Genomic DNA, 27,989 nt, shown 5'->3' on the forward strand with positions numbered 1-27,989 from the left:
TGCAACAAGTCTTTCTAAGGTTGTGCCCGCAGATGTGCTACTCGAGAGGTCTCTTTATTGAACAAAGCTTTGGTTAGTATCTTTGTTCTGATTAGCTCTAAGCTGTCGCTCTCCTCAAGGCCATGGAATATGCATTAGGTGGAGGCATGCTTTGGGCGGACCTGGGCAGGGCTTTGTCAGTTACTATATTTCCGCTGCTGTGGTGTCGAATGAATTTAGTGTTAGCCGAAAGAGTAAATCTATGGCGCTCGTATCGGGCGCGATTGAACCAACGTATTTGGAAAGAAGGCAAACAGTACTTTTCACGCGGTCGGGCCCTCGGGCTAGCGTTAGGGGAACGGTTACAAAATCAAACTCCAGTAAGCGCAGCCGTGAAGCTCTGGAATCGTCGTCTGTTCTTTTAAGGTGTATTGGGTGGGGATCCAACTGGGCCAAGCTTGCAGAAGAGCTGCAACCTTGCAAGTCCTATGGTACACAAAAATTATATGCGTACCATCCGCAGCGCCTAGCAAGGGTTAGGGATACGAAAATACAATTCGGTAAGCACCAGGGGGGATCGTTGTCCATCCCCTATTTCAGGTTGATGGCTACTGAGCTACAGGGTTGTTGCAGGTTCAATTGGATGAAGCTTTCTAAAGACATTCCAAACGAACTATGCACCTGCAAGGCTTGTCATAGGAATACGTTAGATGGGCACCCTCAGATCGTTCTTGTGAACAATGCAGATTTCTGTCCTGAAACCTTGAATGAAGAGACAGATGTTGCTACCTATGCCTCGCTTTTGAGGCGTTGCACCCAATCCAAGGCCTTGTGTGACGATGAGCTTGTGCATGAGCACATGTCTAGACGTGGATACATAGGGAATAGATTTCTGAGTAACCTTCTTGTTCAAATGTACAGCAAGTGTGGGAGCCTGGGGACTGCACGTGCTGTGTTCGATAAAATACTCCATCGGAACGTGTACTCTTGGACGATTATGATCGCTGCATGTGCTCAGAACGGGCATGGTAAAGAAGCCCTGCAACTGTTTGGTCACATGCAGATAGAAGGCTTTGAGCCTGACAAGATTACTTTCATATGTGCTTTGGATGCATGTGCCAGTCTGGCAACCCTACAAGAGGGTCGGCAGATGCATGCTACTGTTGCTGGCATGGGATGGGAGTCAGATGTCGTGGTGGGAACGGCCCTCGTCAATATGTATGGCAAGTGCAGGAGCCTGGATGATGCGAAGGACGTGTTTGCAGAGATGCCTCTGCGGAATGTGGTCTCCTGGAGTGCCTTGATGGCAGCATGTGCCCAGAACGGGCACGGTAAAGAGGCCCTACAGCTTTTTGGTCAAATGCAGGCCGAAGGCTTCCAACCAGACCAGGTCACCTTCATCAGTGTATTAGATGCGTGTACCAGTGTGGCAGCCTTAGAAGAGGGTCGAGAGATGCATGCTACTTTTACTAGCAATGGATGGGAGTCAGAAGTCATCGTGGGCAATACCCTTATCAATATGTATGGGAAGTGTGGAAGTCTGGATGATGCAAGGGCTGTATTTGTAGAGATGTCACTGCGTAGTGTGGTCTCCTGGAGTGCCATGATGGCAGCATGTGTCCAAAATGGGTTTGGGAAGCAGGCCCTAGAGCTGATTGGGCAAATGCAGGCAGAAGGCTTTGAGCCTGACAAGATTGCCTCCGTCTGTGTTCTGGATGTATCTGCCAGTGTGGCAGCTCTGGAAGAGGGTCAAGCGATGCATGCTACTGTTGCTGGCAATGGATGGGAGTCAGATGTTGTTGTGGGGAATGCCCTTGTCAATATGTATATTAAGTGCAGGAGCCTGGTTGATTCAAGGTCTGTGTTTGCAGAGATGTCACGGCGGGATGTGATTTCCTTTAATACCATGATGGCAGCATGTGCCCTGAACGGGCATGGCGAAGAGGCCGTTCAACTTTCAAATCAAATGCAGGCAGAAGGCTTACTGCCAGACAGGATCACTTTCCTCTGCCTTTTGGATTCATATGCCAGCTTGGCAGCCCTAGATGAAGGTCGAGTGATGCATGCTGCCGTAGCTAGTAATGGTTGGGAGTCTGATATGGTTATGGGAACAGCCCTTGTCAATATGTATTTCAAGTGCGGAGGCCTGGATGACGCAAGGGCTGTGTTTGCAGAGATGTCACGGTGGGATGTGTTCTCGTGGAATGCCATGCTTGCAGGATGTGCCCAGAATGGTCTCGGAAAGGAGGCTCTACAGCTGTTTGGTCAAATGCGGGCAGAAGGCTTGGAACCAGACAGGATCACTTTCATCTGTATTCTCACCGCATGCAGTCACACAGGTCTGCTTGCTGAAGGGAGGCAATACTTTGCCTATATGAGTAGAAACCATGGCATAACCCTCTCGGTGGAGCATTATGTGTGCATGATTGATCTTCTTGGTCGAGGAGGACTATTGGAAGAGGCAGAGGACCTGATTCTCAGCATGCCCTTTGAACGTATTGCTCCAGCATGGTTGAGCCTGCTTTCATCATGCAGAACTCACAGCGATAGGGAGCGGGCTGTGCGTGCTGCAGATTTTGTTTTTGAGCTAGATCCAGGGAATGCTTTGCTAGCAAACATTCATGTTAATGCTTGTAGGTCAGATGAAGCATTATACATGAAGCGGCAATGATGCATTGAAGATGAAGACAGTGTCAGGTAGTGATTGTACATGAGTCTGTTGCATCCTTGAAAGGGTATCTGCATGCTGAGTTGCAGTTGAGTAGGTGCATAAACAAGGGAGGATATATGCCTTAAAATGCAATGTGTTCAGTTGTGGAGGGAGAAGTGTTTGCTATGTGATACTGAAGCGAAGGTGGCCATTGCTTTTGGGCTCATTTCCATATTTCCCCCTGTGGTACACTTAGTTCCAACGCCAAGAACCTTATGGCATGCTTCAACTCTCATTGTGGCTGCAAAATCATGGGTTAGGTTCAGTAGAACATACTTGTCAAAGATGTGCATCAGGTTTATCTCATAAACATGGATTACTGGTGAGATTGTTGTGAAACATGTTCCTTGTGTGAGAAATGCAGTGGAACTGAACAACAATGGAGAGAGAGAGCAAACTACTCACAAACTGAATTGGGAAGGAGAGAAAAACAAGAGAGACTGCAAAGGGATCTCAGGAGAAAACCTTGCCACTGCTGGGGGAAAACCTCTCAAAGATTTAGTCTATAGATGCTCCAGAATGAGATGCCAAACAAGAGGGGAGGAGCCCCCATATATAGGCCCCCTCTCCCCACCTGCCCTAGGTGGCCGACTGTTGGGGTGGGACGGCCGACCAGGGTCGTCCTTGGGTCAGGTTGTACCCGACCTGTAGGTCGGGTGCTTGGACCACGGTCGGGGGCTAGGTACCATGTAGGCAGCATAGTGGCAGCCCAAACGAGGCCATAGGGGCGGGCAGAAACAGCCCTGCACCCTCTCCTTGACCTGCTGCTGACACGGCACCAGACCAGCACCGTACGGCAGGTAGAAAAAACAGCCCCGCACCCCCCGAGACTATTTGTGGCAGATGCGCCTCTGGGGTGATCAGCAAACGAACCCTCTCTACCTCTCCTTGGTGGGCAGAACCACAACCAAGGCCCTCACTCTCCCTCACACGGGCGGGCAGACCCACAACCAAGGCTCTCACTCTATGATACAGGAGGTGTCACCTTTAACATCCATGGATCAAACCTCAGGGAGCAGGAATGGTCTCCAAGTAGTTGCTGTGCCAAGGGCTTGGTGAAGAGGTCGGCATTATTATCCTCCACCTTAAGAATAGATGAGCTAGATCACGTCAGCAGCGAGCACCTTTTCCCAGATATAATGGTATACTGGGTTACGAACAAGTGCAATACAACTGTGATTGTCACTGTGAAAGATCTGTGAGAACCCAATCTCCCCAAGTAAATGGCGGAGTCGAATTGCCGCAGGTAGCGGAACAAGCGGCATGGTACTCAGCCTTGGTCAAAGACAAGGCTACAGTGGGTTGCCTTTTACTACTCCATGTGACTGTTGCTGAGCTGAGGGTAAAGCAATAATCGATGGTTGAACGGTGAGTGTCTGACTCACCTTGCCAGTCTGAATCAGTCCAGCCTAGTAGCCGAATCTTGGACTGCTGCCCTGATTGATATAATAACCCTCGATTACAAGAACCTTGATGGTACCTGAGGATCCTTATACCAACATCCCCTTTGGTGTTTGCATGAACGAACTCAACGAAGTAGTATATATCCAACCTGGTATGTAGTAGCCAAATCAAAGATCCAATCAACTAACGGTACTGGCTTGCATCCACTAGCTCACTAGGATCATACTTAGTTGGGGTGTGAAAGCAAACTAGAAACCCTAAAACGGATCCATAGTCAGCTTTGAAACGCTAAAATGAATAGATGCTCAGCCTTGAAACCCTAAAAGGATTGGATTAGCCTTAAAACCCTAAAAACGAATCACTCTTGGTAGAAATGCAGCTTGGATCTTCGATAATCATCAAGATAGATTTTGAATTTCATAGATAACAGGGAAAAACAACAATTGATAGCTTCATCTTTCGAGGAGTCGTAACATATTTCTTCTAAGAGTCCAAACAAACTGAGAGAGGGAGAGAAAGAACATAGAACACACACACGAGGACCCAGAAATAAGGGTTGGATCCCCTCGAAGGTCTTTATTGCAATAGAAAAAGCTTTGTGCAATTGGCTCATAAAAGAGCATTAGGTTGAGTACAACTATTGAACGATTTGGGAGCCTCGAGCCTTTTCTTTTATAGACATGGGCTAGCAAAAAGCTAGACTCGCTTTTATTTCTTATAAAAAAAGACTTTCTTGCTTTTTTTGACCATAGTGGGGCCACTTTTTAAGCCTTTTCTAGAACCTGTGTGGTCTTCCTTAATGGTGCCATCTCTCTAGTGCTTTTTTGCCTTGTGGGACTTGCTCTTTGGCACTTGCCCCATCATTTGTGAGCTCTTTTGCACAAAGCTTTGTACAACTGGCCCATAAAAAAGCATTAGCGTGAGTACAACTCTTGAATGATTTGGGAGCCTTGAGGCCCTTCTTTTATAGACATGGGCTAGCAAAAGGCTAAACTTGCTTTTAATAGCTACTTCTTACAAAAATAGACTTTCTTGCTTTTTGACCACCGTGAGGCCACTTTTAAAGCCTTTTCTAGAACCCCATGAGGTCTTCTTAGATGGTGCCATCTTCTTGGTGTCTTTTGGCCTTGTGGGACTTGCTTTTTGGCACTTGCTCCATCATTTGCGAGCTCTTTTACAAATTTTCAAGCCCTACAAAATACCAACACTTTAACCCATTAGAGGTTAGCGAAATGCATGCATGCTTAGTTCTTGGACTAATCCTAATCCTTTGCAGGCGTCCCCAGAGTTGTCTTTTACCAACACAAAGCAAAAGTAAAAAAAATATAACTTATTCTAGTTAACCAAAGTCAACTTTCTTTGATCGTAGTCAATCTAATAAAGATTCCTCTTTATTTCTTGAGAGAGATACCGATTGGTCACAAGTCCATGGGTGATGAGATGGAGTGACACTGTCATCTGAAAGGCATCTAGAAGTTCCTAAACATACCGCTTCGATGATATAGAGTAACCTTCTTTGCCTTGTCGAATCTCCAATCCTAGAAAGAAATGCAGGAGCTCTAGATCCGTCATCTCAAAGGCCTAAGAAAGGGCACCCTTTGTTTCAAAAATATGGGCTATGCGACTGCCTGTAATGAGCAAGTCATCAACATACAAGGTTATGTAAGACCATCTTGTTAGAAGATGTCTAGATTTGGATCAGCTCAAAGCGCTCTCGTACAAAGAACTCATCTATCTTCTAGTTCCAGGATTGGGGAGCTTGCTTAAGGCTATACAGAGCCTCCTTCAACCGGTATACCATCCCTGCTAACTTGGTAAACCTTGGAGGTTATTCCACATAAATGTCCTCCTTTATACGCAATTGAGGAAGGTTGATTTGACATCCATTTGATAAATCGGACATTGCTCATGAGCAACAACTGCCAAGACTGTCCTGAGAGTGGCCAGCAGTGTCATAATCAATCCCTGGTCGCTGTGAGTATCCTTAGGCCATGAGACAGGCTTTACATTTATCCATAGTTACATCGGATGATTACTTGGTCTTGTAGACCCACTAACACCAATTACCAAATGTCACTTGGGTCTCGGAACAAACTAAGCTGGCTGAAATCATCAACCAGTAGCATGAAATAGAGCGCACCTCCAAGACTTGGAACTGTCATAGGCCCACAAAGATCCATGTGAACCAACTCTAGAGGTGTAGAAGCTGACTGTGAGGCTTGTTTTGGAAAAGCGTCCTTGTGTTGCTTCCCCTAGATACAAAAACGACACTGACTATGCTTATTCTCCATATCAGGTAAACCAAGAACCATTTGTTTCGAAGCAGCTCAACGGAGTGCTTCGATATTGAAATGCCACAAGCCACCTATAGGGGATGACGTGATTGAGGAAAGAGTTGACAAAGTGTAAATACCATGGTCCACTGTACTAGTCTCAACTACTTGGCCAGATGCTTTATCCTTGACGTCCATAAAGTGTTCATCAAATAGAACAGCCGTGCTAAGCCAGCAAGTCTCATAAGCAGACAACATGTTGAAAGCAAGGGAGGGAACAAATAGTACCTTTGAGGAGTGCATTCCCCCCTCTACCATTTGGAGATAATGTTGAGACTGCCTTCTCCACAAACTTTGATGATAGAGTTACCACCGATGCAGATGTCTCCCCCTGAAAAGGCCCTAAAACTATGAAATCCTAGAGTCCGTAGCTGGAGAGGGCTCATATTATGAGAGATCCCACTATCGACAATCTAGGTCCTAGAATCTTTGGCTTGGAGTGCAATCCCTTCTCGAACAAAAGACACCAGAGAATCAAGAATCTCAATATGGATGAAGGTGGGAGAAATGGTGGCAAAGGAACAACTGGTATCCTTACAGACGGTCCGTAGAAGGCACTTGCTCCAGTAGTGGCCACAATGATTGCACAAACGCTCCATCTTTAGATCTTCCTTCTCTGCGTCTGTCCTTGTGTTAGAGGTCCGTTATTTCCCTTTTGCGGAGCTGCCAAGGCTTCTGAGCCTCCGTCATGGGAAGAAGTATGAAATCTCTCCTCTTGATAGAGCATCATCGGTACCAATTCTTCCTGTTCATCCTAACACTACTAATAGAAGGCATAGTTCTGAGAAGACAAGTGAGAGAGTATTTTAATGGCCATATCCTTAGAGGATATCTCCTTCCTTGCCTGAAGAATCCGCTATTGAAGCTCTTGGAGCTTGTTGATATGCTCCCACATCGATGAAGATTTTGCGGGATCCAATACCCTCATCTAAACTTCTAGAGAAACCCTCTTCATGGAAGAGGTCCTGTTATGCAAGGATTGCTCCCATATGCTTTTGGCTATAGTCATATGCTTAACATGATTTCTAATTTGAGGAATATAGTTGAGAAAGATAAAAGAATGTACCCTTGCATTGACTCTATCATAGAGTTGAGCTAGATTCTCGACCTCATTTCTGATCAAGGATCCTTGAGTCCACTGCAAGGGGGTCTGGCTATTGTACACCCACCAAAATGAAGTCTGCTAAATCATATGACTGCAGGACAGACTCCATAATAACAAGCCACACACTGTAGTTATTGCCATCCAGTTGATGATCTTCTAGGAAGGTGGGTAAAACTGGAATCTTCACCTTATTCGCAGCCATCTCTAACAAGCTGGCCATGTCGAACAGAAGAGGAAGTGGAAAGGAAGGAGAAAGTCAGGTAGAAGGATAAGATAAAGGGATATGAATGGGGAAGAGAGGAGAGTGCTTTTGGCAAAAGATACTAAAGAAAGGTTGCAACAAACACAACCTTCAAGTTTCCTACCCTTTTTCTATGCTCCCAACTAGTCTTGTCCTCCTCTTCAAACAGCTCCAAACAACCACCCAAAAACCTCCACAGCTTGTTGGCACCAAGTCCTCTCCATAGCATAGGTCTCTAGCCAACCTTTGGCTTTGATACCATGCGAGAAGTGTAGCGGAACTAAACAACAATGGAGAGAGAGAGAAAAACCATTCACAAATTGAATGGAAAGGAGAGAAAAACAAGAGAGACTGCAAAGGGATCTCAAGAGAAAATCCTACCATTGCTAGGAGAAAACCTCTACTTAAAGATGCATTGGATGATCAAGAATGAGATGCTAAACAAGAGGGGAGGATCCCCTATATATTGCCCCCCCCTTCCCTAAGTGGCTGACTGGAGGGACAGTACGGATGACCAGGGCCAACCCTGGTTGGCGGATTGTACCCAACCTCTAGGTTGAGTGTCTGGACCACGCTTGGGGGTTGGCCCTAACCATGGCACCACTTAGGCGCCATGATATCGTCTGTGAAAGACTGTACTACTACTAATGAGTAAAGCTCAATTTACCATGATATCCTTTATCTAGTTCACTAGTTATTTTGCCAGGTTACCAACATGTTGATGTTATTTTCAAGCTATTATGGACCAAAAATGATGATTGTGAATGACACATTGACACAAACATGAAAGACGTCAACAAAATCCTTGCTTAGGCATAGTGGGCCACATGGAAGTAGCCACATGTCCAAGGAAACTATAAATAGGGCGAGTGGTTTAATGAAGTAGGTAATGAGGGCATGGCAATAGGTGGAGGAGTAGGCATGGTTGGTATGGCTTTGTTGGTCATAGCTACTATGATGCAGTTGCCAGGGATCTATATGGATACAGACGCACCAAAAAGCAGCAAACAACTACAATGACAAAGAGGCAGATGGGCTAGATGAGCGATAGCTACAGAGTAGTTATTTGCAGATCATAGATGGAAGATAAAGTCGTTATCCATAGATGGAAGAGAGGATAGTCGAAATTTCAAGCCATGGTGGGCGCTCCAGTCATGGAGGCCTTGATTTAATGGTATACATACATACATACATACACACATACATACATGCATGCATACATACGTACGCACGTACATGTGTGTGTGTGCGTGTGCACGTGCATGTGCGTACACACACATGTGCATGCGTGCACGCACGCTTGCTTGCCACATTTATGTGCGTGTAATTCATGTTGGTGTGTTGTAGCTAAAATGTCGAGTAGGAAGGAGCTTCTACGTAACATGTGTGTGCATGGCGTGACTCTAGTTCCCTCTAGAGGGAGAGCTTCAAACATGAGTTTCTTGAAAATATCACTCAATTGTGTCAGCATTGTTATGGGTTTCATGTATCAAACGAGTCCTTGTGTAAGCTTTTTATAACACCTTGCAATTGTAAACTATTTCTTCACTTACGTAAAGCTTTCATTTGCAATTTTGATTTGTTCCCACATTCAAAAACCTTTTACATTTTTGATTTTATGTCTCATTTTGTCTTCTTTTTTTTGGGGATAAATTGGCCAACTTATAATAAAGGTAGGCCAAACTCAAAACAAAAGACTAGATATGCAAAAACAGAAGCATCTCCTACAAAATAGCTAACACAACATAGGAGCATATTTATAGATATGCAAAAACAAAAGCATCTCCTACAAAATAGCTAACACAACATAGGAGCATATTTCTTGAGGCCTACAATGCATAGCAACCAAACACACTAACCCTACAAGAGTTGACAAATATCCTACAGAGCCTTACAACTAGTTCCTTACTTTGATAACCACACAAAAATCCAACAAATTTCTTTTCAACAAAGCACTAGCAGACAGTCTTCTAAACAAATCTCCTTCTCAAACTCCACCCACATTCTAGATTGCCAACAAATGAGCATGTCTCAAATAAGGCAAAGACATAGCAACACTTGACATGAAACCTTGAGGATCCCCCAGAAGCACCGATTTCTAGGCAAACTTACACAAAACCCTCAACATCAGCCCCAACTTATGAATTGAGTCCTCTAGCTGCTTCCAAACACCCCTCACAACCACACATTCCCACGATCTACAAAAGCGATGAAGGACCTTTCTTCAGGGTAGAAAGTTAACAACACCATCGAGATCCAAATATTTTCCAAACTACCTCTCAACCAATTAACATGACACCTTAATCTCAACTTGTCATTCAACCTTTTCACCAATGATCTGGCATTAGCATAGCGCTAAGATTGCTTTAGCAAAAATGTTCCTGAACACACAACCTCCTCCCAGCGTCCATTGATTCCCTACCCCATTAGAACTCACCACATAACTAGTAGGCCACAATTGTGGAGCAACTTTGACACATAGCTCAAGGCCTCAAATTTTGCTAATAAAGCTAAAAATGCACACTAAGGGATTCCAAAGGCTTCAGGTCAACCTTATTTCCATCCCAAAGTTACCTGATAAGCTCAGCCCTTTCCTCTGTATCTCCCTAGATTTAGGAGGATCAATCATTGCCAAAGGATTGCCTTCCCAAGATACTACCTTATTTCACCAAATGCTTTCCAAAGTATTCCCATCACCTCTGGGAGCCTTCCTACCTTTCCATTGCAAATAAGACCCATTGGCTTTCTAGGTAGATACTAGACATGAAGTCAAATTCGATCCCACAATCTTCAATGGAAAGGACATAGTTAATCTATCATACCAACTCATATGCCTCCACATTACCACTTGCACAACTTTATATTTTTCAAATAAAACATTTTTTAATTGCCAGTTAGGGAGCACTGCATTCAAACAATTGCTTACCAAGGATAGATTTCTTACCCCTAACATCAGGGAGGACAAGAGAAGAAAAGAGTGAATGGTGGAAAAGAACATCACTTGAAGGAGAGGATCTTGGAGGGAGAGAACTACTAGGATTTATACTTGATATTAAATGAAAACATATGCTTTGTATATCATGGAGCTTCAACCTACACATTAAGAGCATCACATTCCTTTGTAGTACCTTTATTAGAGATTAATTAGAAAAGATATCAAATTAATTGCAAGAAGATAGGGCGAGAGGTAAAAGCAACTGCACAATTTTTTGCTCTCATGACATTTTGGATTTAGAGCAATGTATGCTATAGAAAGGGATAATTCAGACTTATTGGAATGCTTATGGCCAAATGCATCAAGGAAGCAAAGAGTGGTACCACAATCATGCCCTGACCTTGTAGAAGATATTGGGAATATTACAACCAACCCATGCAATTGAGTACCATCTCAATGAAGAAACTAGTAATTATGTCTAGTTTGGCTTAGAAGCTCAAAGTTATAGACATTAGATCCATTTTTTAAATCCTTATAACCGGTGCCAATGGCTTCTCACAGTCAATTCTTAGTCACCAATCTTGCCTTGTCTTTGTTAGAACACTAGTAATTATGTCTAGTCTTAGAAGTTCAAATTAGAGACAGATTCATTTTCTTCATCCTTATAATGGGTGCCAGTGTCTCCTCATAGTGAATTCTTTGTCACCAATCTTACCTTATATTTGTCTACACTCCAGTCAATGTCGTGCTTGACCTTGTATACCCATTTGTAGCCAATGATATTATTCCCTTGGGTGGTTCCACCAACCCTCAATCATCACTTTTCAAAATTCCATTATATTATTCTTGGATGGCATTTATCCATTCCTTGGATTGTCTATATCTATGAAGCTAACAGGTTTGTGCTAGACGCCTAGTAGTGTCGATGTAGACATTGATCCCACAAGTGTGATTTTCAACACCTTTATTGTGGCAAACACGATTAATAAATGATGAAGGAATTGTAGAAGATTATGATCATGTCAGATATGCATGACATAAAATAAAAGCACATATTGGACCTTCAACCATGAGTGATGATATACAAACTAACCTCCATTCTTGTATGTACGATTTGATTGAGGAATATATTCTTGTATTTATAATTAGTAGAAGTACGTGTTTTGGAAGTCGTAGAAGATTATGATAATGTCATGTATGCATGACATAAAATAAAAGCAAATATTGGACCTTCAAACAGGAGGGGTGATCTAACCTCCATTCTTGCATATACAATTTGATCGAGGAATATATTCTTGTATTTATAGTTAGTAGAAGTACATGTTTTGGAAGTTGTATGTACCTATATTTTTTTATTCTATATGGATAAAAGAGTGTAAGTCTTGCAAGTCTCTTTTGTTCAATGTGCTCTCACAAGAGCTACCTTGGATATATGTTTGATTTTTTGGTGCATAATTGAGTGCTTGTAAATATGTTTGAAAATATTTTGATATTGGCAACATATGTTGAAATTGGGATTTTAGGGGTCACGTCCCTAGTTGTGAGCACCATGGACCTAGGGGAGGTCTACCAGCAACACATAGGGAAAAAAGAGAGACCATGTGGGCTATCGTAGGGGCAAAATTGATAGTAGTCGTGGGGTTGCCACATGGGTAGCATGCAAGGTCCCATTTGAATCATAGATATGTCTGCATGGAAGCAATGCTATAGGGTAGTAGCAAGCCCCAAAAGTACAGATTGAAACTGGGCATATTTATACGTAGGATCAGTGCAACAAATGACAATAGAAGGTCTATAAGAACGCAAAATGAGCTAATTGTATAGTTGGTCATACAGCTTGCAAGGCTAACTGGTTAGTTAAGCTAGCTTAATTGGTTAGTAATATTCCTAGTGCACTCCAACCCTATAAAAAGGGCTTTTGGAGGGGTAATCCAATCAGTCTTCAGTGCCTCAATTTTTGGCTGTAGTATCGGTAACAAGAAGGTCTAGAGATACACACTTAGTGCCTCACAATTTGCTTGCGATTGCAAACAACAAGGAGGCCTAAAAGCATTGAGCCTTGCGTCTCCCCATTTGCTATAAATAGAAGTAGCACAGATGTCAAGGATCAAGGCATCAATAGTACCTCACCATTGCTTTAACTAGCATTACAACTTTGGAAAGGTCAAGGCCCTTAACCTTTAAGGAGCTAGGGGCCATGGTGGTGTAGGAGGAAGCTAGGTCAAGTATGTACAAAGGTGAGAGTAGCAATGACAAAGCCTTTGTTGCACAACACTAGAGCAAGGGGCTATATGCAAGGTAATGTGGTACACTTCTTGCACTTTATAGTGGACAAGTTTCTAGCACTTTGTAGTGGACAAGTTTCTAGTGCCAGACAAGCACATAGGTGGGAGTACTTTTGGAGATTCAAATTGTGCATGCTCGAGACACATGCAATAGGAGCTTGCAATAGGATTGCCTTCAAGCTCAATTCTCATCATTCAAAGGCACTTGCAAGCACACTTCATCCCCCTTGAATTTCAAATATACTTCGTTCCCCCCATTTTTTAGACGCACTTCATCCCCCCAATTGTCATCTTTGTAGAGATTTACGTTAGGTTACTGAATGGCCACTTTCTTGAACTCAAAAGATACACCTTCCCCATCATTGTATTTGCAAAGATTGATGTTAGGTTACCAAGTGGCCACCGTCTTGAATTAGAGCTCAAAAGGTACACCTTTGCCTCCTCTATCTCTCTCTCTTCCTCCCCCTCCCCGCATAGAAGGCATGAACTTGAGTAAAAAACTCTTGCTGCATTGCTGCTACAAATTGCTGCAAAGTAACAAACCTCCTGTGTGTGTTTAATTAATTAATTTTTCAATAGCGTTCATTTTAGGAACATCTCATTGGCACACACCGAACATGAGTCACCTCACTAGACACGATTTTGCCAATCCAAGGAGGACTTCAATAAGGAGTATGGGTTGAGTTTGATCAATCAAAACCCTTGCTATTTGTCAGATAGAGATATTCCTAAAATAGTGTGGCTCTCTGTATTCACCAAAGCTCGTTCTGGGTAGGGTATGGTTCACTGCCAAATTTTGTATAAAGAGATGGTATTTCTTCTTTTGCACACCATTTCACTTTGGAGCAATGTAGGACATAGTGTCCTTCCAAGAATAAAACTATACAGTGGCATGGGTAGAGTTTGCAAAGAGCGTTGTTAAAACCATGGAGAGACAAGGAAAGCTTCACAAGAAGATGGATCATTGGAGGCATGACAACGATGCATTAAGCATTGTTTCTCATTGCAATATATCTAGCATGAGTCAACAATATGATTTTGTAGAGTTTAAAGGGTGGAGTGTAATTAAATAAGGTAGCAATGATGCTCGCTCCAACATTCAATGAAAAGAAGCAAGCTCCACAAAATACAACTGGTGCATTGGATGATGCAAATAAAATAAAATATCAACATGAAGAGGTGTCACATGCTATTCATGCACTACAAAAGCAATTGAAAAGTTTGCAAATAATAGTAAATGATATTTTGAAGTGCGGAAACTTAATGGAAGAGCCTACATGTCGCAAGCAAGAGGTAGAAAGCTACCCTAAATAAAACACTCGTTGATAGCATAATGTGATGCATCAACATGAACATGGAAGATCACATCCCACCTGGGTTGCCTTAACATTGGCATCCTAGTTGCTCATAAAACCTTTTCAAAGCAGGCAAGGGTGCAATGTTTGCCAAGTAAACACAAAAATCATCCAAATATATGGCAATGAACTTGGTTAGGTGCTTTATGAAAGTTTCAACCATAAATCTCTGAAACTTAATGGCACATTTCGTAGACCAAATGTCATATCTTTGCAGGTATATGCCCCCCACTCTATGATGAATGCAATATTCTTCTGATCCTTGGGTACCAATGAGATTTGATTGTACTCCCTATAACCATCCATAAATGAGTACACCTCGTATCCTAGTCTAGAATACTAGCAGTGGAAGGGATTGGAAATGGATTGTTGGAAAGGTCACCTCCCCATCTCTAAGCCCCCAAATGAGGAGTGCATGGGGGAGGGAGACCTAGGGCAGGATAGGCCCAAAAAAGAAAGGATAAGTGGCTGCCACATGGACAGCAGCAAGGCTGCCATGTGAGCAGCACATAAGGAGATCCACGTGGAGCCTTAGAGGCTGCATCAAGGGATCAGATGGACAGGAAATATGGCAAGGCAATATGCGTTGGATCTGGCCTCTCATGAAGTGACTGAGGAGCAGCAAGAAGGCGCAAGAGTGGAGTTGGAAAAGCAATTACTGCAGACCATGGCCTGGTAGAAGGCAGGGGTACAAAGCATCCAATGGGCCAGGGGATCTAGAGATATCCGGCAGATAGTAGAAATATCTTGTGGTAAGATGAGAGGACCACATCCTGGTGGGACTCTGGATCTATCTTTTGTATTGAGTCCATTGCTTTGGACGGAAATACATTGTTTTGGTGGTTTCTATATCTGGCTGGATCATTGTCTATTTACTAGTCTGCACATCTATTTGAAGCATAAAAAGTTAAGAAGTTTGTGATTCCACTCCCCACACACACTATGTGAGCTCCTAGGCTATTCTATCAGTCTTCCGTTGTGCGTACCCTCTGCTGGTTGATATCTAACATAGTATCAGAGCCCAAGTAGGAGGCTCACAAGTGTGGGAGCTTGAAGGCAGGGACCTTGCTGAAGGACGACCCTGATTCAGAGGCTCTAGGAATCGACTTCCATGATTGGAGGACTGTGCCCTTGCGAGGAGGGTGACATAGGTTCAGTCACTTGTGTACAAAGTTCTTGTCTACAAACGGTTGAGTTCGCTTTCGATTTTGCTGTGTGGTTTAGCAGCAAAGATGTTGATTTTAGAAGCAGAAGCCTCTTCAGCCCCTTCTCTCCCTTCCTCCTCCCCCTATGAGTTCCTTCTTTCACTGTCCCTAGCCCGGGAGACTAGATGGGACTAACTATCCTATATGGAAGGTGAAGATCCGGAGTCATTTCGTAGTTCGAAAACTGTGGAAGTTGACAATGGGAGTAGAGGCAAAGACGGAGGACGTGATAGACAAACAGGGGAGGATACTTCAACCAGTAGACAGAGAGGAACTTGAAGCATGGGAGGATAGAGATGCCCACGCCCTGGCAATGATTATAGGGACTACGACGGACTCTGTGATTCCTCACATCCAGATTGTTCCAGAGGGTTCCATCATGGGAGTTGCTGGAGCAACACCATCAATGTCTTGGCATTGGGCTGAGATGTGTCAGTGAGAGGGGGTGTTGGAAAGGTCACCTCCCCATCTATAAGCCGCCAAATGAGGAGTGCATGGGGGAGGGAGACCTGGGGCAGGATAGGCCCAGAAAAAGGGTAAGTGGCTGCCACATGGACAGCAGCAAGGCTGCTATGTGGGCAGCACATAAGGAGATCCACCCGGAGCCTCAGAGGCTGCATCAGGGGAGCAGATGGACAGGAAAGATGGCGAGGCAATATGCCTTGGATCTGGCCTTAGCAGGAAGCGACTGAGGAGCACAAAGAAGGCGCAGGAGTGGAGCTGGAAAGGGAGCCCTGGCAGAAGGTACAATAAGGGTAGACCATGGCCTGGCAGAAGGCACGGGTGCAAAGCATCCAAGGGGCCAGGTGTTGCAGCAAAGTGAGCAACTGCAAGCGGGCAGCACGCTGCCCTCTGAAGGCTGGTTGGCTGGCCAACCAAATTGGCCAGCCCACAGCCCCATATAGGGGAGATGGTGGGGTCGGTTGGGACAGGCTGAGTCGGCCAATATGCAGCAGACTGATCGGTTATTTGGAGCCCCTTGGGGGCCTATAAAGGGAGCCCATTGGCAGGGCAGTATATCATCCAGCAGCCAACTGATTTTGGGAGCAGCAGGAGGGACACTCTCAGGCCTATATCGAAGAGGCAGAGAAGTGCCATTGGTGCTGCAGACTCAGCTCATCTAGGGCTGGACCCTAGGCTGTCTTCTAGGGCAGCAAGGTGCTGAGGTGTTTGGACAGAGAGTCTACATACGCTCAAGGTGGAGCACGTAGGCTCGATCTAGAGATATCCGGCAGATAGTAGAAGTACCTTGTGGTAAGATCAGAGGACCACATCCTGGTGGGACTCTGGATCTATCTTTTGTATTGTGTCCATAGCTTTGGACGAAAATATATTGTTTTGGTGGTTTCTATAACTGGCTGGATCATTGTCTATTTACTAGTCGGCACATCTATTTGAAGCACATAAAGTTAATAAGTTTGTGATTGCACTCCCTACACACACTGCATGAGCTGGGCTATTCTATCAGTCTTCCACTGTGCGTACCCTCTGTTGGTTGATTTCTAACAGATCTGGTACTGTGTCTGAGAATTGAGCTTCCTGAATCAACATATACGTTAAACTTCCCATTCTTCTTGGACACCACCATGATTAGAAATATCCAATCACTCTGATCGATTGCATAAATGAAGCCTGCTCGGCTTAGCTAATCGAGCTCAGCCTTCACTTGCTTGGCATAGTTTGGATTCATCCTATGTCTTTGTTGATGAACTGGCTTGGCATTTGGAATTAACGGGATCAGGGACCGGCATATCTCCAATGGAGCCCCTGTAAATCAGTGTAGCTCCAAGCACATACATTCTTATATTGCATAAAAAGACTCTTCACAGCATGAAGTTGATCACCCATAACATTTGCCAAGACTATGTTTTGTTTTGAGAGCCGGCTTTGTTGTGTGCTTACACCCACCAGACTATGCATGGTTCATAAGTTGTTCCCAAATTCAGGTCTTGGGTTGGTTCTAGATTAGAACCAATCCAAGTAATGGGCATTCCTGGCACATCTTCACTAAAATTTCCGTAGTACAGGTATTTCTTCTCTTCCAGCTTCTCTTCTTTGATATTTTGTTTGATTTTCGGTAGCTACCTGGGAAAGGTCTATTTCGCCTGCCAAGACAGTGATGATGCGTTTTGGGAGACTATTCCTAGCAGATCTAGGCCATCAGAGCTCTCTAGGGGTATGAGTCATCTTATCCTAAAAAAGGGAGATCAATTATTGGTACGCCAGTGGAGACCAGACCACCCTCTTCAGGATTGTGTACAACAGCAGGTGCTTTGGTGCTGATCAGGGTGGTAGGCCAAGTGAAAGAATTGCAAATAAATTTTGAATTGTGCAAGGATATTACACAAACTCGTAGATTTTGTAGCCCTATTTCACATAGGATTCATTCACAAAAGAAACAAAATTTCATTTATAAAAGAATACAGCACAAAAACTCATACATAATTCATACAAGAGATCATAATAACTCAAACAAACTTCTAGGTCCTTGGGTCGACAACTGCTCCATACCTTGCTAGGATTGGTGGGGATTTTTACCTCAGTATCCCCAGTTTTGATTGTCATCATTTTGGAACCCCAATCATGTAGTATTGAAGCACTTTTCAACCAAGGTCTACGCAATAAAAATCGATAGGCATTCATTTCCATAGCAGTGGCAATTACACTTATTGTATAATGCGTGATTTCAATCGTAATAACCACATTCGAGAGCACACCCTTGGGTTCCATGGGTCCCTGGTCTGCCCTATGCACTTGAAATGGAGAAGGCTTTGGATTCTTCCATTTCAACCATTTGACCTCGGTTTCTGAGATGATATTTACTCCTAAGCCACCATCCACGATGACACCTAGTATGCTTTGCTTCTTGATCTTGGCTATTACAACTGGGACTGCCTCATCCACGACCCAGATATCAATGACTAGAATAGTGAAAAGGGAATCCCACAATTGGTGGTGTCTTCTTCTCGATTTTAATATGCTCAAGGAGGAATTCTCAATAGTTATAACAGTCAGCCACCATTGTAAGGCTTACCTTCATGCTCCAGAATGTTTTCCATGCCAAGGTCATGTCGACGCTCGAGCCTTCAGTCTGACTTGGCTCCGAATGGGACTTGTTAGACGATGCTCTGCCTAGATTGGTCGGTTGTGGGACCATAACCTACTCCGGTGGTAGATTAGCTGTGAATTTCTTAACTTCCAGCTCTTTTGCCAAGTTGGATGCCAGCTGTTTCTATGCCTTCCAATTGATGTCTTTGGATTGGGGTGTCGGAATTAATGATCCTTGAGACTCAGTGACTACGTTGGCATCCATTGAATCTGCTACCTCTACCAAGATTGCTCTTCCTGTTGGTCAGTTGTGGGGCCGGAATCTACTCAGGTGGTAGATTAGTTGTAGATGCCTTACGTTTCAGATCTTTTGCCGACTTGGATGCCAGATGTTTCTGCTCCTTTCAACTGATGTCTTTGTTTTGGGGTGCCGGAACTGGTTACTGATCCTTGAGACCAAATGACTGTGTTGGCATCCATTGAATCTGCTACGTCTACCAAGATTGCTTGGCAGTGGAGGATCAATTTACCTTCTTTCTGCATTGCTCATGAGTAGCTTGATGTGCTCCATGCTCTCCCCAGAAGTAGCATTTGAGCTGTGGTGGTCCCTGGCTTGTCCCTTTGTCATTTTTACCTTTGTCCTTCCCTAGGCCTTGCTTGGGTCTTAGTGGTTGCTTGCCTTTAGGCTTGGTGTCTGCACCACCTCGTTGACATTCACAGTGCGTTTCTTGCCATACCAACACTCCAAGTCATCATGCCCAAACTTGGTACAGGTGTTACAATACTTAGTTCTACAGTCGTCTTCAGTGTGTCCATGCAGAGACCACTTATTGAACCACTTCTCATTGGGGCCAAGCTTCCCTCGCATACCCAATTCTTGCAGGGCCTTCTTAAGCTAGGACTTCAATTTATCCTTCTTGGAGGAAGTATCTTCTGCTTCATTTTCCTCGCCTTTCTTCTTTTGCTTGGACTTAGCCATACGACCTTTCTCCAAAGCAACAGCTCGGTTCAGGAGCTCTTCGTATGTTTTGGTCGGACTAATTTTCAGGGGGGCCTGCGTGAAACTCGTGATCACCCAAGCACGTAAGGATGTCATCTGGTGGTGTGCTCAACTAATTAATGAGGATCCACATCCGTAAGATGAAATCCTAGATGGACTCGTTCTTTTTCTGCTTCAATTTAATCAGTAGAAGTGGACATCTTCCTCATCGATCTCATGTCTTAACTATCTCAGAAATGCCTCCGACATGTGCTACCAATTCGTAAAATAACCAATCAAAAATTGGTTGAACCATCTTTGAGACATTTTGGCCAAGGTACACGAAAAATAATTCATGTATTCCTCCTTTGTCGTTGCTCCATTAATATGGCATACCGGTTGATAGTGCTTGTAGGGATCCTCTTCCTCCGTCCCCTTGAAGGCTTGGAACCTCCCCATAAAGAGGTGCAGATTTTGGTTTAGTACTTACCGGCTCAAGGCTCCTTGGCCGCGGTTGTTCCCTCTAGACTCGGTGAGGACTTCAAACTTGGGTTCTTGCATTCTGATGACCATCTAGTCCATACTCTAGGTGTCGCCTTGCTCCATGTCGGCAATCCTCGCTATGGACATGCCTGGGTGCTCGGCTTGGAATTTTGCGTCTTGTCTATCACCACATCTTCAAGCAGATGACTGTGCTTGGGCTCATTGATTTCCACCAATGCCTTCCACCAACAGGATCCTGTCTTGTCGACTCCTTTCGCATGCTTAGTGTGTGGCTGGTACTTCGTCGATTCATGACTTCATTCCCAATGAGTAGCCTGCTGAGTACTTCAAGCTTTGGCCAATGCTTGACACACGCTTGGAAAGGCACCAAAGGTATGCGATCAAGCAAGAGGAACACCTACGCCAAGGCCGAAGAAGTCGGTAGAATCCGTCCATGGAAGTTGGAATGATTTCAGAGCCAAGGATGGAAGACCGATGATAGAATGGTAGTAGTAGACCTTAGCAACAAGAGCACGAAGATTGAGAAGGCCTGGCCATGCACTTGGAGAGATGGCATTTGACTAGTATACCAACACCAGGAGTGAATTTGCACCCAAGACGCCCTGAAAAAGTTTGTCATGGAAGAGTCCAAACACTCGTCCATAGAAAGCCAGGACTTCAAGTCATCCAACGATTGTTTCCCTGAGCCAAGCCACGAGTGCAACAATTGACCTATTGAGCGCGTGTTGAGACCAGAGTCTAGGCAGGCCTTGAAACAAGAACAAACAAGAACAAGAACAACAATTGTTTCCATGACCCAAGGCACGAGTGCGGCCAAGTGCCTATTGAGCGCATGTTGAAACTAGAGTCTAGGCGGGCACTGAAACAACAAAGATAAAGAAGACCTCCTCATACAATAGAGGTAGTGCAATAGCCGAGCCATGGGTATGATCGTCTAGGTCCCTGGGAGTAATTCCTAGTCCACACAGTGGTCGTGAAGCAACTCTTCAAAAGCCATAAGTCGTCTTCGGACACTCAGATGATTCTTCCATATAATATGCTAAACCAAGCAATTGTCGTAACTCGTTGCTCATCAGCATGAACCGTTGCTCTCATTGACTTGTTCACTCAGACCTACAGTGTGCTACTGCTCAATCCACTCAATTCTTCCACTCGTTTTTGACAGCACTCCCCCAACAGGAGCGCCCAATGTTGACTATCTTTTTCTCACCCCTTAGTTGACCCGTTTTTCTGGTTGCTCATAGTGTGCACAATGCTTAGTGAGCATCAAAGCTCTTGGTATGAAAGATGCCCTCTCTTGCACTCCCAGGTATGCTTGACATGTAGCATTCTACTTGGTGCTTGGATGCAGAGAACTAGTGTCGTGCTACCATGAGGTTGTGCAGGCATAAGCTGGCTGATCTGAGTGCTACATGAACACCTTGGGCTCTAATACTAGGTAGAAAAATAAATAGAGAAAGACTTCCCCAAAAATTATTCACAGTACTAAGCATGTGAACATAGATTCAACTCACAAATAACACAATGTACAAACCTATGTACTTATTGCAGCACCAAAATGGTGAACTTGTGAACAAGGATCCACTATAGGGCATCGTTACCAAGGAACGGGTATGTTCCAGGAATGTCCGATGCCGGAACAGGAATGTTCCGGGATGGGGGAACGTGGAAGGGGGAACGTGAACGTCACGATATGACACATTATTCAATCACATGGAAATAAAGCAAAATGTGAAAACAAAGCCTGCATGGAACACCAAAGAGATCCAGGCACCAATGCACCACCATAAGTTCCAACTTCATCCTATCAAGCTAGTGAGTTGACAGCCTTTAGTGCTAATAAGATGACATACAGCAATCATAGACTTCTGCACACCAAAAGGGTTTACTACAAATTGTGATTTAGACAAAACCTTGCAAGTGCATTGAAGACAGACCATCATCATCTAATTAGAACAATGCGATTTCCTTGAAAGCAGACATTGACCCATGCAATAAAATAACTGTTCCTGAAATGCAAGATTTCTGAATCAAGATCAACCTGAATTACATATTTTATGGAACAAGGACAGCAGCTCCTTCTAATCGGCCTCCCCGAAGTGCAGATAATGCTTCGTTCGCTTGCTCCAATGGAAAGACCACTGTATGTGTCTTGACTGGAACTTTTGGAGCTAGCTCCAAAAATTCTATTGCATCTTGTCGTGTCAAATTGGCGACCGAAACCACTTGCCTCTCACCCCATAAAATTGAGTAAGGAAACTCAGGAATAGGTGACATATGAATACCACCTGTCACAACTACTCCTCCTTTTCGTACTGTCCGGAGTGCTACAGGAACAAGGGCTCCTAAAGGTGCAAAAATGATAGCGGCATCCAACAGCTGTGGTGGAAGAGTCCACGACTCTCCAGCCCATGTGGCACCCAATTTGATTGCAAAAGCTTGTGCATCTGCATCACCTGACCGAGTGAATGCATACACTTTGTGTCCTTCATATATTGCCACCTGGTTGAAAAATTAATAAGTAAATGCACCATTGAAGCAGGAAAGAATCACACATGCACAATCCTTTTCTAATATAATTATTTCAGCTCACAAGAAGATCTTCCTGGGAAAACCTGTGCAATAATATGAGCCGCAGCACCGAACCCATAAATTCCAATGTTCTTCTTCTTACTCTGCCCCGGGTTGAATCCTGTTTTCCTCAGTGAACGATAACCTATTAAACCAGCACATAAAAAAGGAGCAACTTCCACATCTGTATAATCCTCAGGCAAAGGGAAGCAATACTCAGCATGAGCTACTGCATACTCGGCGTATCCCCCATCTAGATGATAGCCTGTGGTCAAACGAAAAAAAAACTGGTCCACTTACATTTAACAAAGTAGTCATTGCAGGAAAAAACACCACTATGGAATCAAGTACGGTATACAAGCGAATCAAATAAAACCTCAAAATCACAAGAATGAACCTATAGTTGTATGGAAGAATAATCAAGAGCTCACAAATTCTCCCTTTACATGTGGTCGCTAACATTATGTTGGAAAAATGAGTGAAGTACGGATTTAGTTCATTGGTTCACTCTTGGGGTACTTTTATCTGTTAACAGATAGTAACTCCACATGTTAACAGATGGTAATTTTCTTTGGGGAAAAAAAGGGCCATTAATATGTTGCTACATTGGTAGCTTGACCTTAGGGCCTAGGTGGACCATGCCATGACACTATATCACTGGTGGTTCTTAGAGATTTTTAAGAGCCACACGGATGGCACCTCCCTCATACATCCATTATGTACTGCCACCCAAACCATGGACTTCGGGTTAATCTAAGTAACCTAGCCCATGTTATGAGCCCAATAAGCCTAGGCTGTGTTTGTTCCAGGCCTATTGTTTGATAAGGGGCCATGGGTTAAACTTTTCGAGAAAGATTAGTTTCTAATTATATAATTTAACTCTATTTATCTGAGCCCTATTTATCAATTTATCTGCTCGTAATTTCTTGAAGAAAATTCCCTTGACCCCTCCGATTGTCTGCTAGCTTTGCATGCTTGATTAAGTTAGTTCTTTGCACGCTTATTAAGCTTAATCGTAAGCATTCGTCAAATGCAATGATAGCTCCCAAGGAGTGCAAAAGCAACCCCACTTTATTGAGAGAGAGAGAGAGAGAGAGAGAGAGAGAGAGAGAGAGCCTGCGAGTGAGAGAGACTTGGGTGAGAAAGAAAGAAAGAAAGATATATCAACGTCCTCAGGAGGCTTCACGGGCCTATTCTCATCTTGTTCTGGAAGCATACTTTGGCTTGTGTCCCCTACTGTAAGACAGCTATTACATCTTCAGGTTCCCACTCTAATTGTGGGATTCTCTCCATGATATTTTCTAGCTTTTCCTTTTGACTTCCTTCAAACCAGCCCTCTAGTAGCCCCTCTAAGAGCAAGAGAGCCTGAGGGAGAGATCAAGAGAATTAGCTGCTTGTGCGCGCTCGGCATTAGCATAGGTTAATAGTTCCCCTCTCCTCCTCGCTCTATATATGCTGGTGCGGAGAAGCTTCCTCAAGAAGCAGAAGGATCAAGAGGGAGAAGCTTCTCGATGCGGGCAATAATGGAGACACGTCAACCTTACCTTAATACTTTCGTTCAAACACTCGCGGCAACTAATTAATGGAATTTCACTTTTTGAACATCGTGGGCACCTATTTAGTCTAGGACCATTATTTATCATCACTATTAATTTAATTAATTGATTCAAAAAGCTGATTTCAAGTTTTCACAACTTTTCTTACCTTTTTACCTTTTCCTGCTTCTATCTTTTGATTTTAATGTCTTTCTCCTTCAATCTCTTCCTGCTATAGAGCCCCTTCCTTCTTCTGCCACCTTCTCTTGCTCCCACACACGTCTTCTAGCTTCCAAAACTTCCTATCTACACCTGCGACTGATCTTGGGAGCTGGCTGAGCACTTATGTCAGTGTTTTGCTGAACCCACAGCCTCTTTCATGCTTAAATTGCCTGATTATTGCTGCTGTCCATTCCTGTCTTGAACTGCACTTGGAAATCCAGCCACCTATACATGCAGGCCATGAAACCATGTTTGATCTAGAACATCCAGCAGCCAATTCCTACCTCCTTTCAACATCTGGTAGCCAAAGTGAACATTTTCTACCATGATTTGACTCTCCACGCCTGTGGCTCACCTAGGTTCATCCCCTGGGCTGACCAGGGCTGCACCAGACAGGGCCTTGAAGAAAATTTGTGATCTGCTCTAGATCCCTACTCGTATATTGCGACTGACTCATGGCTATCAACTTACAGTCCTCTGCCAACGCATTTGGCCTACTTCTGGATCTGACCAGGAGACTTTGGAAAGCCCCTACTCAGTTTTGGTCATTATTCACACTCCTATCTTAAAGAGACAGATGTGGCCTCTCATATTTTGTATATTTCTAGAAATGTAGTTATGTCCAGATTGTGAGATTATGATTGTAACAATAAATGAGGCATCATTGAAATGGAGAAAGATTCTAGAGTTCATCTCTGGAAGGAGGTGGTCCTCTATGTGGTGTGCTTGTTTCTCTATTTCTCGCTCTATACACCATTCCTATGTGCAAATCTTGAAGAACTTGTTGCTTCGAATTGTTTTAACTTGAAGACCATTTAAATTTCTAAGTATTAATTAAGTTAAATCTCTAGGAACATACTTCCACTATGGCATGACTCTAAAAGGAGGAAGGAGGGAGAGGAGGGTTGCTCTGAAGCTAGTGAACAAAAGAACACCCAAAGATCTCTTATCAAGGATGTCTTCATCATCAACTATGACCTTCGATACCAATCATAATGGATATGAAATCTTGTACTTAGCTTTTCATGGAACACACGCCTAAGTTGCTTGGCGGCAGATTTGATAGGTCCCAAACTTGCGCATATGAACCATGTTGAGGTTTCACAAAATTGCAAGAGACTTGTCCTCATTAGGCAGAATATGGAAAGATGGTGTCTTCCTGTAAGGTCAAATGCCGAAATGTGCTATGCTCAATGTTGAATAGTCTGACATGTTGGATTAGTTAATGATTAGATTGTTAGTTACATTTACCGTTTTTAAAGGATTGATGGTCTTTATTAGCACTGCCTCCTTAGAGACAATACTATAGTGAAGGACTGAAACTCCTTTGTGAATTTCCACGTGTGAATTTAAAAAGAATTAACTAAGTTGTAAGTTTCAAATTGCCATTTATGGAGATCATCCTACAAAAATTGCTTTTTTATTAATAGTCCAACTCCCTTTAAAAATTTGCTTGCTTTCATCCAAAAGCACTTGCTTTACCATTATACTAGGATGCAGTGCCCACTCACATAGTTGTGTACTCTTATAAGATGTATCACAAGGGCTCCACACCCTCCACAATTAATGGCATCTTCCTCCGTCTTATCCCCTAGTTAAAGTTTTGCTTGTCCTTAACGATGCGAGGTGCTAACATTACCAAACGTTTGGTGATATGACGCACTTTCTATACCCAAAACACTCATTGCGTACAAATGCGTGACAGCTATATTAGCAAAGGGAGCAAAAGAATCAAAATAATAATGATTAAAAGAAACATAAGTTGCTGTCACTAAATTTCGTTACCGTCCTCTTAGAAAGAACGGAGGAGGGAATAACAAGGCAAAGTCATTTTGACGAAACAACGGACGGAATGGTAAGGCATAAGATCCCGTGACCACTTACCTGTAAATCCAGGATTGTCACACAAATTCTCCTGTCCTTCCACACAAAAAGCGCAATACCCGCAAGTGCGACCAAGCCAAGGAATCCCTACTCTTAGGCCAAGAGGAAACCGCCTCTTATCAACGTCATCTCCCAGCTTGTCGACTTCACCGACAATCTCATGGCCCGGAATGAGAGGAAGCTTGGGGTTCTCCAGCTCTCCATCAACCTATGCAAATCTGTGGTCAGCAAAAGGAAGAATTGATTGAAAGACTGCTTGAGGAGCAAAAGTGTGAGGCGAGGGTACCACATGAAGGTCAGTTCTACAGACTGCGCAAGCCAAGACGCGGATCCGGAGCTGAGAAGGCCCTGGCAAGGGAATGGGGACTCTGATGCTCTTGAGCAAGGTTTTGGGAGCTTCCAGGAGCATGGCACGCATAGATCGCGGCTGGTCCTCATGGACATGCTCTGGCGTATCCATGCAATGCAATTAGCACAAGGTGGTGAACATTTCGAGAAGCGCCACTAGCTATCCCTCTTCATCTTCATCTTTGGTAAAAACACAAGATCTCCTAAGGAGGCCTTAGCACCTCCCCGCACTAGCACGTGGCACTATATGCCAGCCCAGAGAACTTGAAATCTGGGATTCCAACCCATCATTGGACTGCTGGGTGGACACGGGACCAAATTGCAGGTTCAAGGAGGAGGAGCCCCCTTCACGATACAATTTGGCTGCTGCAGCTCCTACACATGGGGATGGAATTCATGCTGAAGCTGGAAGGCTGGACTCAGCAAGTCCATCTCTAGCAGCACGCACGGAGTTGATCTAACATTCAAGGGATGGGAGAGGGCACATGGTGTGTTTAGGAGGTGGGGACAAAGACACATATGATTTCAAAAAAGGGACCCATGTTGGTCTAGCATGGGAGTAATTATGACAAATAGAATCCTGCTTGTCCCATCCATGTGTTAAGGCATGCAAATTTCATTCCTTAGCATGAAATCAAGGCTTTTACTTATGACTAAGCCAAAGCAATCCTTTAGAAACTCAGAGGAAAAGAGTTTAGATAACTAGCATGAAGGGAATGAACTATGGTAAAGCAGTATGTAGGTGAACACGACTTGGCCCACCATTAACATCAAAGCAATATGCGTTTTATTGAAACATTGACATTTGTTACAAATTAGACTATAAAAGCAACTAAAATTTCTCTAATTGGAAAAAATAACAAACACTATTTATGAGAATTGTTGCACAATGAAGGATGTAAAATTTTCATAATGAATATGCACAATTTAGAGAAGTCAAGGATGAACAGTTTTGCAATAAAGATTTCATAAGATTTATAAAACAAATATGCATAATTTAGAGAACTTATTACATGAGTTTTATACAACAAAAATGTAGATAACTAGTTGAAGAGCAATCAAAACTCAATACATTGGATGTGGGTTGTAGGGTATTGGGGGTGCAACGTGTTGGGTTGGTTATGCCTTATACTATGGAGGAGTTGTGGAAGGCTTTATGCTCTATGGAAAGGAAAAATCATCGAGTCCTGATATTTAACACTTGAGTTCTCTGTGGCTTTATAGGATTTAGTGAAGGAAGATCTGGTGGCAATGGCAATGAGGTGGCTCAAACAGAGGGTCTCTTTGAAGGTGTGAATGCCAAATTACTATAGCCTTTCTTGAAACAACACTACAGGTTAAAGGTG

At 43.7% G+C, this 27,989-nt stretch overlaps 2 protein-coding genes across 2 annotated transcripts; one reads left to right on the top strand and one right to left on the bottom strand.

Moving 5' to 3' along the window:
• The first annotated feature begins 241 nt into the window (after positions 1-241).
• On the top strand, positions 242-2,650 carry LOC147899732 (pentatricopeptide repeat-containing protein At1g03540-like). The gene is made up of 2 exons (XM_087377786.1): positions 242-1,754; positions 1,851-2,650. Exons 1-2 carry the CDS (start codon positions 242-244, stop codon positions 2,648-2,650), a joined length of 2,313 nt encoding a protein of 770 aa, XP_087233912.1.
• A 19,278-nt stretch (positions 2,651-21,928) lies between these two features.
• Positions 21,929-26,802, bottom strand: LOC147899733 (uncharacterized). Its single transcript, XM_087378502.1, has 4 exons — positions 26,582-26,802; positions 26,296-26,503; positions 22,699-22,919; positions 21,929-22,585 (listed from the first exon to the last, which is right to left on the bottom strand). Exons 1-4 carry the CDS (start codon positions 26,753-26,755, stop codon positions 22,139-22,141), a joined length of 1,050 nt encoding a protein of 349 aa, XP_087234628.1. The 5' UTR covers positions 26,756-26,802; the 3' UTR covers positions 21,929-22,138.
• Positions 26,803-27,989: the final 1,187 nt, after the last annotated feature.

The sequence above is a fragment of the Dipteris shenzhenensis genome, chromosome 8, assembly GCF_047967505.1.
Source record: "Dipteris shenzhenensis isolate YYH24624 ecotype China chromosome 8, Dip_SZ_1.0, whole genome shotgun sequence".
Classification (NCBI taxonomy): Eukaryota; Viridiplantae; Streptophyta; class Polypodiopsida; order Gleicheniales; family Dipteridaceae; genus Dipteris; species Dipteris shenzhenensis.

What these genes read in the sequence shown, in the direction of transcription:
- LOC147899732 (XM_087377786.1), top strand. Translation starts at nt 242, where the DNA reads ATGGCGCTCGTATCGGGCGCGATTGAACCAACGTATTTGGAAAGAAGG. An exon ending in GATGCATGCTACTGTTGCTG is followed by an intron (nt 1,755 to 1,850) that starts GCAATGGATGGG and finishes CTGTGTTTGCAG; the next exon opens with AGATGTCACGGCGGGATGTG.
- LOC147899733 (XM_087378502.1), bottom strand. Translation starts at nt 26,755, where the DNA reads ATGGATACGCCAGAGCATGTCCATGAGGACCAGCCGCGATCTATGCGT. An exon ending in GTAGAACTGACCTTCATGTG is followed by an intron (nt 26,504 to 26,581) that starts GTACCCTCGCCT and finishes AGATTTGCATAG; the next exon opens with GTTGATGGAGAGCTGGAGAA. An exon ending in TGACAATCCTGGATTTACAG is followed by an intron (nt 22,920 to 26,295) that starts GTAAGTGGTCAC and finishes GTTTGACCACAG; the next exon opens with GCTATCATCTAGATGGGGGA.